The 21,353-nt window shown below is 36.2% G+C and overlaps 1 protein-coding gene across 1 annotated transcript in view; it reads left to right on the top strand.

Annotated features, from left to right (window-relative positions):
- The first annotated feature begins 840 nt into the window (after positions 1–840).
- Positions 841–21,353, top strand: part of ca16b (carbonic anhydrase XVI b) — a 70,628-nt gene continuing 50,115 nt past the window's right edge. Inside the window, 2 exon segments of the mRNA XM_043242246.1 lie at positions 841–1,412; positions 18,095–18,181. Of these exon segments, the coding sequence (XP_043098181.1) occupies positions 1,325–1,412; positions 18,095–18,181 (175 nt within the window). The 5' untranslated portion in view covers positions 841–1,324.

Genomic DNA, 21,353 nt, shown 5'->3' with positions numbered 1-21,353 from the left:
GATGCAGGCTGTGGTTACTAACATCACAAAGACTAAAAGTTGGTCTTAAGCAACATATAAATGGAGTGACAAAGACTTTATGCTGTAAACACTTAATAATTACGGCTCCAGCTCCAGACATTTCTAGTCAGTATGTGAAATCTTTATAAAACTCTTACAAGTATATATATATATATTTTGTATAAATCTGCATTTATAAAGCTTTCTTACATTTTGGTAACATTTTTAACATATTTAATCACAAAAATGTAATTGAGTATGGAATACTGTATATTTGTATAAACAAATGATGCCCAAAATAAAATATAAATATATTATGTTTATAATTAATAATATAAATTATGTTCAGGTTCCTTTATTTATTTATTTTTCTATAAACAAAACTATACAAAACAAAACCAAATACTAAAACATCGTAATAATGTTTCATTAATACTGATTAGTTAATTTATTACATAAATTTATAAAAATAAATTAACTATTATTTTTTCAAGATGATTATTAAAACGTTTTAAGGGTTATTCCATTACACAAAAATAATAATTCTTATAAAAAAATATATATATATATATATATGTGTATACAAAACTTTATAATATTTTTTTTACAGTCTGTATGTATATATAGCTACATAAACCTAGCAAAAAAATAAAACATACCTCTAGAAAAGGTGTATTTTTTTGTAAATGAACTACTAATCCGGACCAAAAAGCCACTCCACGTCATCGACTCTACTTAATATGCATGTTTGGAACGCCGCTTTGACCAATCAGATTTCAGGAGCGGAACTAACTGTTTTAGAAAGGCACGCTATGAGAACGGTCTTGTCCCTCAGTTGTCCAGTAGCCAATCCTCGTCTTTTCTCGGCAGGCGTGCATAACCACAGCCTTCGGCGCTAGGATCCAGAGGGCAGGGCTTTGATTTCCCAACTAATTCCTCTGGCAAAACACGAAACGCTCATATGCACAACTTCCTGGATAGAGAAGCGGACCGCGCCGAATGTGGTCGAAGCGACTGACTTTGTAGATGCGCGAGAGCCGCCGTACAGAAGAGGAACCGAACGAGCGCGAGCGTCTCAAAGTGCGTCCGGTTGGGATTAACTTGAGAATGTAAAGAGAATGTAAAGGACGCCACAGAGAGCAGAAGTGTGCGCGGATTGTGGGCTGTCCGAAATGTCCCACGAAACAGGCACAAGATTCGTCGCCGGTCATTAAAATCGCCTCGATCCACTTGCAATTATTTTGGTCAGTCAAGTTAGCGCGTTTCCTTCATTGACGCTCAATTTGATCCGCCATTCCGCGTTGCTCTAATTGCGCATTTGGACATGTGGAGACTGCGAGGATCGTGTCGTGTGGGGATGTTGTGTTTGACTTTATCGGTCCTTCTCATCCAACCCATCATCTGTCATCCCGGTAAGACGGGCCTTTGTGCTTAATATTTTAGGATGCGAATGGTGATTGTGGGATATTTCTCTGCAAAAAGTTGCTGTGTTGAATGAGCAGGTGCGTTCGCGTCGATCAGCATCACAGATCGTAAGACGTTAAGAGTGATCGTGTGCGTTAAAGGCAAATATGCGCCTTGCGAAGCGAAAAGATGTTAACTGTATGAGCTGTAGTTCGGTGTTTAAAAAGGCGCGTGTGATTCATGAAGGTCAGTTTCGCAGTCCTCTGCTCTGTGACAGAAGTAAGGCTAAAGAGCTCGGATGGTCTCACGGACTTGATTGTTCCCAAGGTGATGTCATCTAGGCTATGTGGAGGGTATCCAGAAACTTGTAGATTTGATATCTTGTAGATTTATTTTTATTTAATTAATTGTTATATATATATATATATATATATATATATATATATATATATATATATATATATATATATATATATATATATATAATTTTAAATGTTTTTATTTTTATGCAACAATTTATTATTTTATTTTTATATTTATAAAGGATTTGTACAGTGCAAATGTGTTTTATAAATAAAATTAACTTATTATTTAGATTTTTTTTATTGCATTTTATTACACTTTTTTTAATTTATGGCGTTCATTTATCAGGCTGAAAATTTCAATTTCAGAAATGCTTCTCTTATCATCTTTGCATATGAAATTAATATGAATTATAATGGTATAAAAACGCCTAATTCTCCTTAGATGCTCCCGCATTGTTCCAAAAGGAACCTGTCGATTCGAGAAGTGGTACCAATTAGATTTTACTTCAGTTTAATTGCTGTCTGAAATTGAATTCGGTTTATTATGCTGCCCTTAAGTTCTCTATTTCCAGTGGTTTTCTATTTTTTATAGTAATGAAAAAAGCAGCTTAAACCGCCATACGTTGCTAGTCTTACATGGTTTAAGCTGGTCTCCCAACCTGGCCAAGCTGATATTTAGCTGCCAGTTTGACCATCTGAAAAATACCAGCCAAAAGAGCATCTTGACCAGATGGGAAGACCAGCTAAACCATCTTATGGACCCTTTGATCAAACGTAACTGTCATGTTTAGTCAAAATCTTGTTTAATCACCGTAAGGTTTTCCAAACTAGGGCAATACCCACCACATTAAAGGGGACTATTGAATGTTCTTATTAGTGCTTGACCAGTATCACATTGTGTGCCCATTAACATGCGCTCATATTCTTATTCCTCACCACGTCTGGTCCTGTGATTTGAGAATGTGATTTTAATTGTGTGCATTATCATTAACATCACATTACCATTGTACGGAATCGTTATGAATCACGACTGCAATTACAGCCAAGACGTAGCAGTTCTCTTTAAGCTTCACATATGCCAAATTTCCCTTTTAGACCGTGGCTCATGGACACTCTTGACATCATGTGAGCTTAATGAGCATGGTAGAAGAAAAAAAAATATCCAAGCAATAAGTCTGGCTGGAAATGTGGAACATGATAACAAATTGAACAAACCAGACCTTTTCGCCCACTGCCGAGGCGGCACTGAAATTAATAGAAATATAAGCTTGGAAATGTGTCGGGCCTTTATTACTCATAGATAATAGCCTGAGCAGATGAACGGAACATGGCGGACATCACAAGTCACTATTTCCCTTTCCTGTCCCAGCCCTCATTAGGTTTTATTTAACTGTGCTTTGGTACACTGTCACAGATCCCGTCCCTGTATTTCTATTAGCTGGTGTCATACGGTGGACAGTGAGCTGAGATGGTCTGTATGTAGGGCAATGGTTAAACTGCAAGTTTAGATAACTTCTAATGGCAACGGCCTGTTACATCAGCTTGCGTAATGGTTTGTGGGGAGAGGTTACATTTGACATCAAAATCAGAACAGATGTTTTATTCTTATTGAAGCCAGGCTGGCCACTGGGCATCGGCGTTCAATGATAAAACTTTCTGACCCAAGACTGTTTCCCATTGTCTTCCCCTGAGCTTCTCAGAAATGAAAGGGCACTTCATTATTTGGTTCAGGAAGGGCTGGGACTTCCGATTATATAATTCTTTTTGTTTCGTAATTCCATTTGAATTATATATTGTTTGCGTGGCTCTGATTTCGCTTACATCGTGGAGACCAAATATATAGAGCAGATCAAAACACACACCGCTGGTCAAAAATGTAGAATAATTATGGTTTTCTAATGTTTTGGAAAGAAGTCTTTTATGTTTACCAAGGCTGAATTGATTTGATAAAAATTTTTTTTTTTTTAGTATATATTAAAATGTCATTTATTCACTACACAAATGTGGTTTATGTAAGATAAAGCATGCATTCAGTTAATCAAAAGGGGCTGTAAAGAAATGTTTCATTTTACAAAACATTAATATTTCTTTTTTTTTTTCAAAAAATGTTCTATTCATCAGGAAATTAAAAAAAAGGATCATGGTATATCATTTTTTTTACGTATTAATAATAGGCTTCCGATCATTTTAGGCATCAAATCAACATATTGAAATTATTCTGAAGGCTCATCTGAAGTAACGATCCTGAAAATTCAGTTTTGTATCACAGGGATAAATGACATTCGTTATAAAAGATAATAATATTTCACAGTATCACTAGACATGTCCGCAGTCAATCACAAGCTCCCCCTGGTTCACATCCGAGCCGGTTTTGTGTAAAATTTAATGCGCACCCTCGAGCTACTACCTGCTCCTGCGTGTTTGTAGATTTCTTTAAACTTATATCAAATGCATAGTTTAAACTTTTCATTTGTGTGTTCTTTCGTGCTCGCAAAAGAAGGTCAAAGATCTCCCAACCCCGTGGGGAGCGTCTATCATCTCCTCTGGCCGACACCACAGGAAGCTTCTGCTTGACACCAGTATCCATCAAGGGCCTCTTGTCAAAAGACACTGGATTTTTAATGCTCTACCTTGCCCTTCAGTCTCTGTTGCCTCACTCTCGCTCTCCCCTAATGAGGAGTCCTTTCCTGTGTGATTGAAAGGCAGTCGGCGCAATAAAATCAGAAAAGAAGCCCTCTACTCCTCTGCCATTCTTATCCACCCATCACCAAAATCCTGACCTGCATACAAAGAGCCCGTAAAGCGTTTAATTGAAAGCAGAGAGTAAAAAATCAATACGCAGGAAGCATTAAAAATAATGGGAAGCAGTGATCCAGATCCATATTTCATATCCACAGATGGGTGTGACTTTTACATATGTCGCTGGCTCGCTTTAGCGTGCATTTTACAGTCTTTTTTTTTTTTTTTTAAACGGCATTGGAGTTTGACTGTGGGCAAGTGCTTTAATAGAGTGGTTTAAAGTTTTAGCTCTCTGGAAGATCACTCCCGTCGTAACACACATTTTAGACTCGGATATGGCTTGTTAGGCTAATAAAACGCTTTCTCCCAACTTTTTAGTATAAAGCTGTGATGATTTGACGAGACGCCTCAAGAGGAGGATATGGAATGATTCTGCATCCTGTTATTCTAGGATTCTGAGATGCGTGTGTGCTTGTTTCTGCTTCATCAGCAGTATATTGTCAGCAGGGAGAAGATTTAGGAGGGACGTCTCTCCTCCTCCCATCTCAGGCCTTATTTTGCATAGTCATTTTTGTCATTTATTCCTATTTAATCATGACCATCTCACCTCGCATTAAAATCATGATCTATTCAACTCAGAAATGGCCTGTATACATTTCTACAGATAAGTGCATACTCATTTTCTTATGTCTGCTAAATATTACAGTATTTATTACAGTTTCATTTTACAAAGTTTGGGCTCATTAAGTAGGGCCCTGTTAAATCTTTTTTTAATTATCTTTTTCCCAAATTCTGTTATTTATGCATTTTTTTCTGTTTTATTCCATTTTTTTCGATTAAACTTTTTCTAGACTCTACTAAACGCATTTTAGACTCTAAACTAAAGGTTTTAACATCAAGCGTGTCTGATTATTTGGGTTCATGAAACATTTTTAATGAATTTAAAAGCAATTTATTAAAAACTTAGCGAAAATGACATTTTAAGACCCTAAGAAATACCATTTTTGTTTTTTTTCTCAAATTAATTTTTTAAACCAATTTCATTATAATGGTTTCATTGAATTTTAATAATCAAAAACATTCCTAATTAATTGATTTTATTATATATTTTTCAGAAAATATTTCTACTTCTAATTCAGAAATTAATACTTCTATTCAGCAAGGGAGTGTTAAATTAGTCAAAACTGACAGTAAAAACAGTTTCTTTTCGTATTAAATGATACTTCACAGTAATATAGCCTCTGTGAGAATGAGAACTTCAGAAATATAAAAAGATCTGACCCCGAACTCTTAAACGGTAGTTTATTGTGCATCCATTTTATTTTCTTTTAAATATCTTGTTAAAAAAGAAAATATGTTTTTACAAAATACTCATATTGATGTACTTGTGCTAGGTTAAAAAAAAATCAATGCAGAACTCATTCTGCGCCACTGAAAGACACTACAGTTGTGTAGGTAGTTGAAGTGCTAATTATGTGCGATCACATTTATAAACTATTAAATTATTTTCACCTGCTGGTCATAAAATCATTTTGATTTGCATTGAAAGAAGTAATATCATAGAGACCTGCAGGTAGCTCAGCTCTTTTTTTTTTTTCTTCTTTTTTTGCTTTGACCAATAAGTGACCACCTAGCAACCACCGAGGACATCTTAGCAATAGCATAACAACGCTTAAAAAAAGCACTTGCGCTATCATTTTCTAAAAATCAGAGAGCCTATAGCGTTAAAGGCTGCGTGTCTTTTGATCGATTGCAGTCATCCTCCTTTTTCTCATGTGTTCTGCATTCTGTAATCCACGGCATTATTGCAAATGTTCTTTTAATTAGTGTTTTAAAAGACGAGGAAATGAGCAATTGTGTAACCCGCTCCCCGTTTGAGACTTTTTCATCTTTAGCGGCTGACTGAGTAGTCGCCCAAAGCAGGCGAGGTATTTACATTTTTATTGAGGTGCAGCGGCACACAACTTGAGGCCAGGGATCGGGTCAGAGATTCTTTAGCCACAAGCTCTCTATGAGTCTTTTATCATATGCTTCCAATTGCTACATGCTGCGCTTTGAATCTCCTGTGTGGTTGATGAAGGGCCTTGACCTGCCGCATCCTCATATCGATTCCAAGCCGACTGTCCAATCACCCACACCAATGACACTGTGAACCACGTTAAAAAGGCTTAGGATGTTTGTAATGAAAGGCTGTTTGGTTCTGCTGGTTCAAAGGCATCTTTGATGAGACTGTAGCACATGAGCGAGTTGCTTAGCTGGAAGGTGGTCTCCAATGTATCTTTTATCTGCATGATACTTATATAGAATTTAATTACATGTATATTCAGTTCCGTGCAGACATATTAAAACAAATTGCGGCTATGAGTTAATAGCTATGTTTTATAAGCCCTGAAATATCCAGAGATAACAATCTGATGGCAGTAATTGGATGTCAGTTCATGTAGCCTCTCGCAAATGATTTTGCTAATTATACGTTATTTTAAGAGAGAGGTTGTATTATCTTAATATAATGATTGATTTGTGCCCTTAATAGCCTGACAGCTTCTGAAGCCTCGGAGTGGATATTTTTCTCGCTCGCTCTCACACAGTCACTTTGTCCTTCTTTTTTTCTTCTCACTCACTCTCTTTTCTGACCTTAATACTTTTGAGATATAGAAGTACGTGAGAGTTATCGCACCCCTCGACTTGTTGCAAGTCCATTCAAAATGCTCAGAGAAGTGGTAATTTCCCTCTCTCTGATGTATTACAGATAGTGCTGCTGAGGTGGATGGACATGCGCGCACACACACACGCACACAGACACACGCACACACACACACACACACACACACACACACACACACACACACACACACACACACACACGCACACACACACAGACAGACAGATAGACACATACACACTTTCCTCCAAGGGTTCTGCCTGTTAACATCCAAAAAAATGTGGAGAGTGGAAAATGAAACAAGAAAAAAATATATATATATATTTTGATTTAGAGATTTAAGAAAGCAAATTATAAGATTAGATCTCCTCTAAGGGGATAAACACACATTCAGTCTCAGCAAGCATCATGTTGATATTCTGTTGACATTTTTGTGTTTTTGGAAAACAACAAACCACAAGAAATACGCTTAAAAATGGCTAAATACTGTGTTTTCTCGGATTGTTTTTTTTTTTTTTTTTCGCTATTGTGAATTTATTTATTTGTGGAGAAGGGAAGGACTCAAAACACTTGTTTCCCACCTAAACACCATAGTTCAAGGTGTCAAATATGTACACAAAGCACTAGATCATTTGTTTTAATCATTTTAATATTATATAATTAGACAAGATCAAATTGAATTTGAATTGTTAAATGTGACATACAGAATATTACCTGGGTAAAACCCAAAATTAACCCAAATTTGCATTGTGTAAGTAGATGAAATCAGTGTTCTTGCCTTACATTATTTTATTACAGTAAACCAATGATTTATATTTTGACCGCTTGGGCTGTATTTTGTGGTCAATTTTTAGGTTTATGCCAGATTGTTCTGCAGTGTACTTTACTAAAGAAAAAGTTCACCCAAAAAAACAAAGAAATTCTGTCATCATTTACTAAAAACATTCTCATAAAAAGGAGATTTTGAGCTGTGTGAAATGAATACCCAAATAGTTGTTGGTGCCCACTGACTTTTTAAAAAAATAAACCACTTTGCAACACCTTAGCAACAACCTAGCTTCCAGTTATAATAACCCAGAAATTACTATATTTCTTGAAACTGCAAAGATTTGTATTTATACTATATAATTTGTTTATTTGTGAATAAAATTAAATCTGTTTTATTATACCTCACTCTCCAAAATATCTTCTTTAATGTTCAGTCGAAGAAAGAAACTCGTGCAGGTTTGGAACAACTTGAGGGCGAGTAAATGACAGATCTTTCTTTTTTTAAATGAGGATCTAAACCGTTGCTTTTTTTAGTAAGAAAAGTCATTTCAATTTGTACATGAAAGTGTGTTTTTCATTATGAACATCTCGATTGTTTTAAAGCAACCTTTCGAACTCAGAATACAGTTAGTTTAGATTAAAAACAGAGATCAGTAGATTTTCAGACCTTTTATGGTTCTGTGATTATGATTGTCCTTCTAAAGGTTGTTACACTCTCATCCAATTGCTTGATAATTAATAGCAAAAATGTGTTTGCCCTTTCCACAAACCTATAACATATGATTAATCCAGCTAATGGATTTGCCCAAGCTTTTGATAGACTCAGTCAGCAGAGCGTTCAGCTACTATAGCTGGTAAGTCCTTAGTGTTAGCTTTGGCAGCTTTAGTGATGGCTACTGGTCTAAGAGACTCCGTCTATAGGGATCTTAATTACACCGTAATTATCTTTCACACCGGGTAGATGTTAAGGCATTCTTTGCTCTTAATAGCCTCAATGGAATTTTACATTAAGCAGTCTACTTTGCCATTTTCATTTTATTCATGAATGATCACGTAATACTCCAGTGGAGCCCGGTGGAGGACTCTATAAAACGGAGCTTTCCGCGCCGTTCCGCGGCGGCTGTTTAACCGTTGGCTTTTCCATGCAGGAAGTCGTACTGTATTGCTGTTTAAAATAGGTCAGTCTTCTTACTAAACAATGAAACAATAGGCCATCACTTGTTCCATAAATACAGGATAAAGCCAGGATGTTAGTGGTTTGCAAACACAATGTGGGCTGGCTTGCTTTGACTCCGGACTCATGGTGTGGGTCCATCTCGTCCCCTGCCTTTTGCTTTAATACTATAGATAGGATCTTTTCTTCCTTTTGGGCATTGATTTATCCTCATTGATTGAATGAATGAGGATAAATGTTTAGTACTTACATGTGAGATGTTAGTGATTAAGTTACAATAGGCCATCTCTGCAAATGCTGAGGCAGAGGAAGCCATTCACCCCCGTTCTCTTTTTGTGTTGCTACTTGGCAACTCAAATCACGTTTTTTTTTGTTTTTGTTTGGAGAACAGATGTGCTATTATTTTATTCATAAGTGATCAGATTTATGTTTTTCTTCTGGCTGACAAACAAACAAACAAGCAAAATACTCCTATAGACTTAAATATTCCACTCATGTTTACAGTATGTCTTTCACTTTCTTTAGTTTTAACAAAGCTGCAGGCAAAAAAAACCCCTGACAAACAAAAACCACTGACACAAGGAGTTCATAGATTTACGTTTCAATTCTTTTGAATTGGGGTGATTATAATCCATAGCAACCACCTAGCAACACCTTAGCAACCAGTCATAATAGCCTAGAAACTTCCCTGAAATCGCAGAGAATACCTTACCAATGGTTTTGCATACTGTATAATTTATTTATTTTATTTTTGCTTAGAAATCAGTCTTAGCAGTCAGTCAGAGAAATCTGGAAACAGCCTAGCAACACCCTAGCAACCAATTGTAATCCTATATCAGTATCAACTCTGTACTTGCATTGGCCTTGCATATTTATTATATTATTCTCTAAGATGTTTTCACCCTTTTAAATTTTGACTTTTTTTTTTTCTGGCAGACAAAACCCCCAAACACTTACATAGACTGAGGCCCTTTAGCCATATCTAGGGACCACAATAACATGCAGTCTTTGGAGTGGACTCTTTTGATTTAGAAGCAATAAGCCAACGTAAATCAGTCTGAACACCTAGCAACACCCTAGAAAACCATTCGGAACATCTCAGCAATTTCCTGGAAAATACAGTAAAAGTTGTCAGACACTTTGGTGAAGTTTTACAGGCACAACCGCCACTTTACTGTAACTTTTTCTTCTAAAACCTAGTTTTTATTGTTCTTTTATTTAATGATGACAGTGTTTGGTGATAGGAACAGAGTAGTCTAATTATAAAAAATATGCACATTGTAGATGTCGCTGGTGCACTCCACTATTGCCATACAAAGCTTTCATCCACAGTTTAGTAATTAGGATCTTTCCATTTTAGCGATTTCACAGTTTGTAAGCTGGTTTCGCACACAATGACACATAATCTCGGGTCAGCTCTTTAACCTGACATCTTTTTTTAGATGATCTCCACTGGGTCAACAGGCAAATGTAAACACTAACCGCAAAAATAGATTACGGAGCCGGAGCGGGAAGCAGAGGCCCAGTTAAATATAACTCAAGAGAGCTTCACGGTCGGCTCTCGATTATTCCTTTGAAAAGCCTCTGTAACGAAAGTAGATTATATTTCTTTGTGGACACAAAGAAAAATCACTCACATGTCGAATCATTTATCAAAGGATTGTCTGCACTAAGCAAACCACCAACTGAGGTTTATCGCTAGCGTTTAAATCTCCATGCACGTCAGGTGCTTTAGGTAGAGGGGAGGAGCCGTGCATCCATTATGCTTTCCTGACCTTTTCCGCTTCTAGGTCTGTGCGTGCCATGTTTGCCCTTTGAGGACTTGCTTTGGAACACAGTGTAAATGTCCACTGTGCCATTTAAGGATGTTTGTGCCACGGATTTAGAGCTTTCAGTAAAGGTCGACAAAGAGAGGTATTGTTAAGGAAGTTGAGTAGTGCAGATGATAGACTCACCTGCTGTGACCTGCGTGTTGAATTAGGACGTGCCTGGACCCATTCTTGTTTATTTACTCTCTGCCTGTACATCCATGCATGCATATGTTGTTTAGATCATAGCACTTTATTGTGCTTTCATTAGTGCATTCATTTTTCCTTTTTCATCCTTTTGAAGCCTCTTAAAATTGATTTCACCTGAAAGCACACGATTGTTTGTACTCAAAGGCCATAACAAATTGATCTTTTTCAAAGGAATAAATCACCAAAAACCTACGTTTGCTTAAAATTTACCCATTTAAGGCCATCTAAGATGCAAACCTGTTGATAAATAGATGAGTGAATGCAGCGAATGGGTGCCGTCAGAGTTTAAACAGCTGTTAAAAACCATCACAATAACTCACAAGTAATCCATATGACTCCATTCATTCAGTTAATAAAAGATTTTATCTTTAAACCATTGCTTTTAGCTGAAATTCAGGTCTTCTATATAATACTGTTTTATCTAATATTGTTTTCTTCATTGAAAAAGTCGTATCTGAATGAGAATAGAAATATGAACAGATCTAGCAAAATAATTCAAAACACTTTTGGTTTGAGAGGACAAGGGGGATGGACTTGATATTAAATATGTTTAAAGTGCCTAAGGTTTGTATTTTGGTTTAGGGAGTCAGAAACAACAGTGTGACATGCATGCAAGGAAAAAAAACCTTTTTAATTTCTTTATAATATGCAGTTATTTTTACCCTATTTTTTGCAAGTCTCCCAAATGATTCATTCAGTGTTTCATTTTGACATCAACATGAACCTTTTTTAAAAAACGTCTTGTTTCATTGATTCAGAGTTGAGACTTAATGCACAGCGCACTCTCAGATTTAAACCTTTTTAGTGCTGTGTCACACACTGCATGAAAACTTTTCCTGCATTTTCAAAAATCCATAATAGGGGCACTTAAATGATGTATTTGTTTGTTCTAACGCACAACTTTTCACTTTAGAAGATCCTAATCTGTTCAGATGAAGAAGCAAACTCGTCTTGAATGGCCTGAGTAAATGTTCAGCTCATTTTAATTGTTAGACGAACTATTCCTTTAAAACACATCAATTATAGAACCAGCTTTGTAATTATAAACTTATGAACAAATGACAAAACTAATTTTTGTATTATACAAACAGTGTGTGCAAAACTGAATTTGATCAGCAATGATAAACAAACCCTTGCGTCTCTGTGTTTGATGCTAATTCATGTGAACAGTTTGTTTCCATTTGGGCGCTGTAAAGGTTGCATGTTTTGCTGTAGTTATTATAGCAGCTGTGCAGCCTGATGAAAAAATTCTTGACATGAATTATCACTTAGCCATCGCAAAACATTATGGCTGATGAGAACCGTGTCACGACAGCATCAGCATTTTAGCGTGTCTTTACTTTAACCATGTTTATTCGTCAAAAAAGGGCCATAGTGGGTGTTTCGGCTTAATTAAACCTCTGAGTTCTCATGTTAAAGTGTGACGGTCTATTTTCAGCACGCCTAGTGGGAGTATGGGTTGTTTATGTATTATGCCGAGAAGTCCGCTGAGAAGCTTATGTGAGCATGGTAACAGTAGCTTTATATTGTTATATTTATATGTGGTTTGTGGCACAAATTACCAAAACTAACTGCAGTATTGCTTCTGATTATTATTTTAATTGATTTTGTCCTCTGTAACAATGATATTTTGTTTCTTAGCGAAATTCTGTTTCCCGTAAGGTTCGTCAGTAGATTATTAGTGGTTCGCTAATAAAATACATCCCTACTGTTCGAAAATACATATACACTACCGTTCAAAATTTGGGTTCAGCTTTCTTTATATATCAACATTCACTTCTGGGCTGCTTACTATTTGAATAGATTCATCATATATATATATATATATATATATATATATATATATATATATATATATATATATATATATATATATATATATATATATATGAATCTATTCAAATAGTAAGCAGCCCAGAAGTGAATGTTGATAATACAAATAAATGTTTCATAAGCAGCCAATCAGCATATTAAACTTTGTGAAGGATCACGTGACTCTTGAGAACTGACTGCTGAAAATTCAGCTTTGCATCACAGGAATAAATTACACTTTAAAATCTATTTAAACAAAAAACATTTATTATAGATTGTAATAATGTTTCACAATTTTACTATAATCTCCGTTTGTGACACAGACGTGGCTAATTTCTCAGATTACGCATCTTGTAGAAAATAAGCGTTCTGTTATTTCTCTTGGCAAAAAAAAAAAAAAAAAAAAAAAAAAAGCTGCGTTAGCTTTCTAAGGATTCTCGGGATCAAAATATCATAGACATTTGAGTTAGGCCCTTTTGACCTTTTCCAGTAAACAGCCTCTTAAACGCCTTAGATACTGGATAGCAACACCACAGTATTGCTTCAGTGAGTTTTCTACATAAAATATACAACTCACAGTTAAGCATGTTAGTTCATCTGTTAACTACCGCATCGCATCGTTGAAAGGTGTAACAGACAGTTGTATAATTGTGTGTTAGAGGACACTTAACATCTGCTAACACCTGCGTGTCCTTGCGTATACGTGTTTACCCGTGTGTAGGTTGCCCAGGTTACCCGTTATGTTGATGTTTGTGAGTTCAGAGGCAGAAGTTCCTGTTTAATGTCATGTTTAGCTGCACTGAACTGCGTAAATGCACCTGGCATCACAATCTGCCAGCGCGCATATTGCCTGTCTCTTGTATCCCTCCTGCCTCATAACAACAAGCCGGCTACAGGCGCGCACACACACACACACACACAACACCTTTAGCAAGCCATCCTTCATTTACTTTATTCGTGATCTCCTTACCGTGTCAAACGGCAGACATGCAAACATATTCCCTCAGAGGACCGGTTTGCTGATGTGGCGCCTGCCGGCTGGTAGCTACTGTTTTAAAAGCCCACGGGAGAAGACTTCAAACAAGCCTTGCATAAGCACTAAGGTATCGAGTCCTTTATTTTAGGTCGGAACCTAATGTTTACCCTTCGTAACGAGCGATAGGAAAATCATTACAGGTTAGCGAACCCCATTCATAACCTTTGAATGCTTTCTGATAGCTTTCACAGATGCTAATTGTCTGCCATGCTAGTACAACGCTCTACGTAGTCTGTTGCTGTCCATCAGGGATTAAACAATAAACAAACCCAGACAGGTCGCTAACCAATGAGAGCAGTTCTAATTGCTTACTAACCAATAAGAGTGGACGTAATTGCTGCAATGGAGGGAATCGACTTAGTGCAGCCACTAATTAATCTCCAAAGTAATGATGCAAGTGAGGGCAAGAGCGCGGCGAAGGATTGGAAAATCTGTTTATGCAAGAGTAGCAGCACCAGGGTGTCTGCACCCCAGGAGACTGAGTCACTTTAAGAGACTTTGAAGTGAGATAAAATGAGGAATTGCACTTCGGTTTTGAGATCTGATGACTGCCTGACAAGGTGCTCTGTTTAAGTGCTTACAGCCTGCGTTCACGTGACGTGCCGCGGTGTACATCAGGGAGTGGTTTGAGAAAGATGTAGTTCACTTGAAAATGAAAATTTTATCATTTGCTCACCTTGCTGACAATTTCTAGATGACAGGTTCAAAAAAAAAAAATTGTGTCAAAGCAAAGATGTTTTAGCGTGTTAAATCACTGGCGAACACGATTTAAACGTAAACACAGAATTTCATTCAAAAAGAAATCAACGCTTTAATTTAGCAAAGGTGGATGAAATAGATCAAAAATTGCACGCTTTTTACGTTGTCACAAAGAATCCTAAAAAGTGTCGAGTGTCACAGTATTCACAAACATATTAAGCAGGAAATGTGTTAAAAAAAAAATAATGAGAAATGCTTCTCGAGCAGCAAATCGGCATATCAAAATGATTCATGACTAATTAAAGACTATGTGACACTGAAGACTGGATAATTGCTGCTCAAAATGTAAATTATTTTAAATGATTCACAATATTAGTCTTTGGTGATTAGAAGATGCTTCTTATTCTGATGTTTGCATAATGTATATTTTTGATTACTTTATTTCACCTGTCGTGTGTAAACCTGTCATGGATGTACAAAAAACTAAAAATCTCCATGTGAATGCAGCCATATAAAGCTATAGCTTTCTAAATAAATATATGGTAATGTAAAACAATATGCACAGTTTTCTAGATGAAGTGGGCGGCACAGCTTAAGTAAAATATGCCTTATTTTTGTAATGTAATGAAATTGTTTTGTTAAAGTTTTATTCAAAATACAATTAATGTATATGGTTTAATTAACTACAAGTAAATCAAATTGACTACATTTAGATTACACAGACACAATAACTTTTCTTAAAATCAAGGCTTTTATAACTGCTCAATTTTTATGCAGTGAGCCATTACTTGATACACTTATAAATGCACTAGACCACTAGTCTCTCCCTGACATATGATCTGTCATGTGGTTCAGAAATGCAATAAAAACACAGCTCTCTAAAGCAGAGCATGAAAAGTGTTGTTGAGAGTTTCTCTAATTGTCTTGAATAGACATAGGGCTCTCTCAGCAGGAAGCTTTGAAACACACAGAGCAAGATAAGCAGGGTCTTTACAAAGCCAAAGGGAGAATAGCAGGGTATACCAGACACAGCTGAGAAAACCTGTACTTTTAGGGTACTGCTTGAAATATTAATACGTCTGGAGGAGAAATTATATCCTACACAACCCAGCGTGCATCTTTCTGATGCACACCAGGAAGTGTACACTTCAGTACTTTTGATTCCATCCCGTCATCCCCAGCAGTCCCTGGTACAGTGAACTCTGCTCATGTTTCATCATAAGAAGGGAAAATGTGTATATTGCATTACATATTTTAGTTTTTTACAGTAAGTTACATGTCATTCTTCTTGCATTTCCATAATTTATTGAATAACGTGATCAGTTTTGAACTTAAAAATTGTTAGATTTAACCTTTTGCACTGGGAGCAAGGAGCTAGGGACTGAGAGTCCTGTCTTTCTAAAAAGTGAACCATATAGAGCCTTAAAAATTGGGATTTTAAACTAGAATTTAAAAGGATGTCAATATTTGAGTTACAAACATTCAGAGTCTGTATACATATATATATATATATATATACACACATATATATATATATATATATATATATATATATATATATATATATATATATATATATATATATATATATATATGTGTGTATATATATATATATGTGTATATATATATATATGTATGTATACTGTATGTGTGTTTGTGTATACATATTTGCATTTTACATATTACATAATCCTGATTTTACTCTGGTGAACAAGAATAGCCCTAACGACCTGTGTATCATTAAAACAACTACCCCTTTTTCAGTTAAGCAGTCATTGCTTGGGGTGTGAATTTGTAAGACAGCTGTGAAAATGAAGACTAAAGACTATTCGGAGAAAGTTAAACAAAGACATAAATGAGAAAAAAAGTGCCTATATCTCCATGTCGATTAGATGCCCTAGAGAGCACTTTTTGTTCAGTTATCACAAAGTCAGCTATCCAGCTACTGCTTAGAAAAGGCTGTCCCTCAAAAGCCTGCATGCAGAAGGAGACTTATGAAAGAAGCCACAAAGAGCCGAATAATCACTTTGAAGCGGCTACAGAGTTCAGTAGCTGAGAACGAAATAAAGGTGCACTAGTCAACCATATAAAGAGCTCTGTATAGCGCTGGCCTATATTGGAGTTTGGCACAGATGGATGAATGGTTTGGGGAAAATACTGCAAGGAAAGTTGTTTAAGTCTGCTAAAAAAAATAATTTATCTTTCAGCAGTACAGTGATCTCAAATAAATTAATATTGTGGTCCTACATTGTCCAAGTGAAAGCATTGAAGTCTTTAACGACATCAGTATATATTTGCCACAAAAGACGAAAAGCTGCTGTCGATTTAGAAATTTTGCTTTTGATTTGGCTTTCATCAAGAGCCCTTTTTTCCATAACGGCAGATATTTGCGATGACCGAATGTTATAAAATCTCATTTAATGCTGTAAAATTTTACACTGAACTTCTGTGCCTTGAAATATTAAAACTGTCATATCCTGTGCAGTGGCCTTAAAAGTGTTTAGTAAAGAAATCACATCATTTAAAAGTCTCACCAAGCATTTATTCGATACATTCAAATAGTAATATTGTGGAAATGCTGAATTTTCAGCAGTCATTACTCCATTCTTCAGTGTCACATGATCATTTAATAATGCATTCTAATATGGTGGGAGAAAAAAAGCATAATAAAGAATATTAGTGTTGAAAAAAAAAACAGCCAAACAACTTTTCTAAAGAACTGCATACTGCATTACCAATTGAATGTAATACGTTTTTGTAACAATGTGGATATCTTAACTGTCAGTTTAATGTGTCCTTGCTGAATATATCAAATAAATTAGTACTGATAAATCTTATTGACCCCCCGAAAACTTTTGAACAGTAGTGTAGAACACTCTCTGGTTGGCACATGTCCTTAGCTAATGTGATCTTTAAATGCGACTTGAAACGAATTGTACTTTTCTAAAGCGTTGTCCTTAAGCATGTGAATTTTAATTGCAGAAACTATTTTTGTTGGTAGAAACTATTATTTCTGCTCCGCTGGTTCAATTTCTTAGTCGATCAATTCATGAGCTCAGACCTGACAAGTGAGAGTAAAAAAAGCCTGATGATCAAAAAGAAACTTTCTGTTTGTTAAGCATGACCTCCCACTACTCTTTATGAATTACAAATCATGCCGTTCTTAAGTAATTATTGCGACCGGAACTTGAGCTGGTGTGAGTGTTTCTAATGAGAGGAGCGAAGTGGCAGGTTTTTTACAGGTTCGGAGTCCCCGTTGAGTACTCTTTGAGTGTTATTATTACTGTTATTACTACTTTTGATTACTTCGTCAAAAGTCACGGCATGTATGCAGTTCTAGCACTGGAGGTAAAAGCATTAGGAGCTGTATTATAGGCAGAGTATTTTCTAAGGTGGACCATATTGTAACATTGATCATGTTTTGCATTGAGCGCTAATGGAAAGTCTTTATAGTGTCATCTGATTTATCTCCGACAGCTTCTCGTGTGGAAACAGAGCGTCGCGGGAGCTCAGCCACTCAAAGAGAGCGAAGGGCGTCTGGGGAACCCTATTGGGCGTATTCAGGTGAGTCATTCTCTCCTAGACCAATGAACAATGAAAATGTGTGCACAGCATCAGTAAGCAATAGCAACAATGTTTACTCAGCATAAGCCTGTGTGTCTGTGGGGAATCAACCCTATTGGGAAATTTAATGAGTATATTTCCTTTTGAAAAGCGGCAGGTGGGTTTGGTCTATTACTTTTCATGTTTTGCAGCAGGAAAAGACCACTTTGGAGCCACCGGGCAAAATCAATTGGAAATACTGAAAGCTTTGTCTCAGAGAGAGATTTTTTTTACATAATCTATAACTCATCTAGCTCAGCAGAATCTGCGAGTGATTGCTGGATGGTTCTTATTTTGTACTTATTGGGAGTTATGAAAATGAATCGATCAATGGCCTCTGGCGGACACACGGTCAATAATCGTGAACAGCAGCTGCTCTTATCTCATTTCAAACATCCCTCCCCCTCTTATTTCCAGCTGTTCTTTTGTCTTTTTATTTTAGATTTTTTTTCTTCTCTCGTTCCTCTGGGCATCTGAACTGTTCGCTTCATCAGCTCCGAGGCACTGACAGACCAGTGCCGGCTTGTTCTTTGCCAGCATTCTGACTTGTGTCTGTGCTCAGAGGGATGAGGAACATTTATGCCTGTGGTTCCAGCAGCCCTCTAGCATGGAATGATCTTTAAATGGTGCTTTTTCCTTTCTTTCGACTTGCTGGCAGCCATATATATGTATTTACCATGTGAAGTCGTGCGATAAGCCCTGCAAGGCTTTCTCCCTCAGTGTGTGCTTGCTCTAATAGACGATGCAGCGTTTTCCAAATGTCGTTTCCATGATCCAATGATCTATGTCAAAAGACACTGTTTTCTGAAATTCTGATTTTTGTGGTTGCTTTTTTATATCTCCCTGTAGGAAAGAAAACCCCAAATGATCTCTTAAATGTCTCAATATCTGTTTGAGTGGGACATGAATGGAGATATTTTCTAAAGTATCATGTTTCTTTTCCTCTTATGTGACTATTTTTTCTCATGAGAATAAAAACACAGTAGTCTCATATGCATCTACAAAATTTGTCAAAAAACCAGAGTTTCTTGATTTTTCCGGTTATATGATGTTCTTTTCAATTCATTCCTTACATTTCAATTCAAGTTGCAAAACTGCATCATGCTTGTTGCAGAAATTGAATTTGAATTTAACAAATATGTCATTAAATTGTAAACCAACCTCGTAAGATACCAAAAAAAAAAGAAAAAAAGTCAGAGATCTCAACATGAGCTAAAATGATCTGGGCTGCTGTGTCCACTATTTCTATTTTTAGACCTCCTAATGGATTTTAAGAGAAACATCTGAGATTCATCATGCCTCCAGAAATATGAAAGAGCAACCTATAAGCAGTTTGGTTTTCTTCTAAGTTTGGTTTCTGAGCAAAGTAGCCTGTGCGACATTAGACTTTCTGTAGACCTTAAGAGTTCGCATGATTTCTTGGAGTGTTTTGAACAGATGTTGTTGTTTCTCAGGTATAGCTGTGGTTCCACAGCGGTTTCTCTGAAAGCATTAATGAGGCTAGTCAGCATGAAGGGTTTATGATTCAATTCACAAGCAATAGCTGTCTGCTGCGCTTGTTTGTGCATTTTGCTTGTCTTTCGCACATTTTTCCCTGTTACAAAGGATTTATTTTCTCACCAGACACTTTAACTGTCATTTTTGTCTCTTTTTGATTCAATTTCATTGTTTTGCAGCTTGTCCGTGTCAGAGTACTATGTTGTATGTTCACTGTCAAGCTAAACCCCCTGCTAGTGCCACTAGGTGGTTTGATGCCACGATAGCTGATGTGCTTCTGTGGACTAAAGAGAGCACAGTCTGGATTTTCAGAACTCTTCTGGGGATCAAAGCTTTTTTTAGTTTTATGATCTATGTTAAAGGGCATTACAGATGTTACAGGAGGAAAAATGTCATTGTTATGGATCTCTGTGTGCAGCAAGTGTTGTTTTTACTGTAAAGTTTAAGTGTAGCTTTGGAAGAGAAAATACCGTACAAATTGTACTGTAATGCATTACTATTTTTTGGAAATGTACCATTGTATTCTTTGAAATACTGATTTGGGTAAATACTATTGCATGTGATATTTCAGTACCAAAGAACCATGGTTTTGCTTGCCATATTATATAAGTTCTTTATTGTCACAGGTTGACCGTACAATGCATCTTCAGTTAATCCATTATGTTTTACTGCCAAAAGAATAACATTTTTGTCATTCCAATATCTGGGGCCATATTAAAATGTAAGATTAAACATGAAATTATATTATAATAATATAAATAAATAAATGATTTTATGACATTAAATTTAATTTGCTAAGAAGATGAGAAAATGTAACATGAATAATTAGTATTGATTTTTGAAATGCTGATAGAATAATTAGTAAAAAATGGAGAATGCAAAAGTCTCTCAGACTTCTGGACCTAAATCTGTGCTTGTAATGATTTCTGTGTTAAGCTTTTCGTAACAATTGATGTGGTTAACCAACAAGTAATCTTTAGGACGTTCATGAAAGCAGTTCTGTAGCTTTTCTCAGCCGAGTCTTTAGTGTTCTTTTCAAATTTGGTGACATTTGAAGCATTTCAAGTTTTTTTTTTTTTTTTTAGTCTGCATGTTTGTGCTCTTTTTGAACAGAGCCAGAATGCACTCGAACCTTTCATGCTCTCACAATAATTTCTGTGCCAGAAGCATTCTACAGGCTTTACCTCTTTACCTTTTCCCTCCTTTAAACCCATTTTCAGAGCAAAAGCAAATCAAAGCTTGACAGGTGCGGAAACAATTGCAGATTGCCCAAAAAGCCCATCTAAACACTATTTTGGGATTTACACCTTTGAATTTATATGCAGTAAGATAATGCAATACATTTGAAAAATTTGCAGGAGACACAGCCAGTGCAATAGATTGCTTTCTGCTTGGAAAAAGAACCTTTATTTTTCGAGCTCATATATTCTAACTTGACATTATTCAGTTTGGAAACAAGATAAGTAGGCCTTTGTTGATAATTTTCGCAATTTAGGCGTGTAATGTGCAAATCAGCATTGTTTATGTGCATGACTGATCTATAAAGGATCCCGCTAACTTTATCGTAGAGTGGATGAAATAACAGAACCCCCTCTTACAATATATTGATCTCAAGAAGAACCTAATAAGGAGCAGA

Source organism: Puntigrus tetrazona, chromosome 6 (genome assembly GCF_018831695.1).
Source record: "Puntigrus tetrazona isolate hp1 chromosome 6, ASM1883169v1, whole genome shotgun sequence".
NCBI lineage: Eukaryota > Metazoa > Chordata > Actinopteri > Cypriniformes > Cyprinidae > Puntigrus > Puntigrus tetrazona.
Note: the sequence above shows the minus strand (reverse complement) of the source record. Positions and strands in the feature narration are given on the sequence as shown.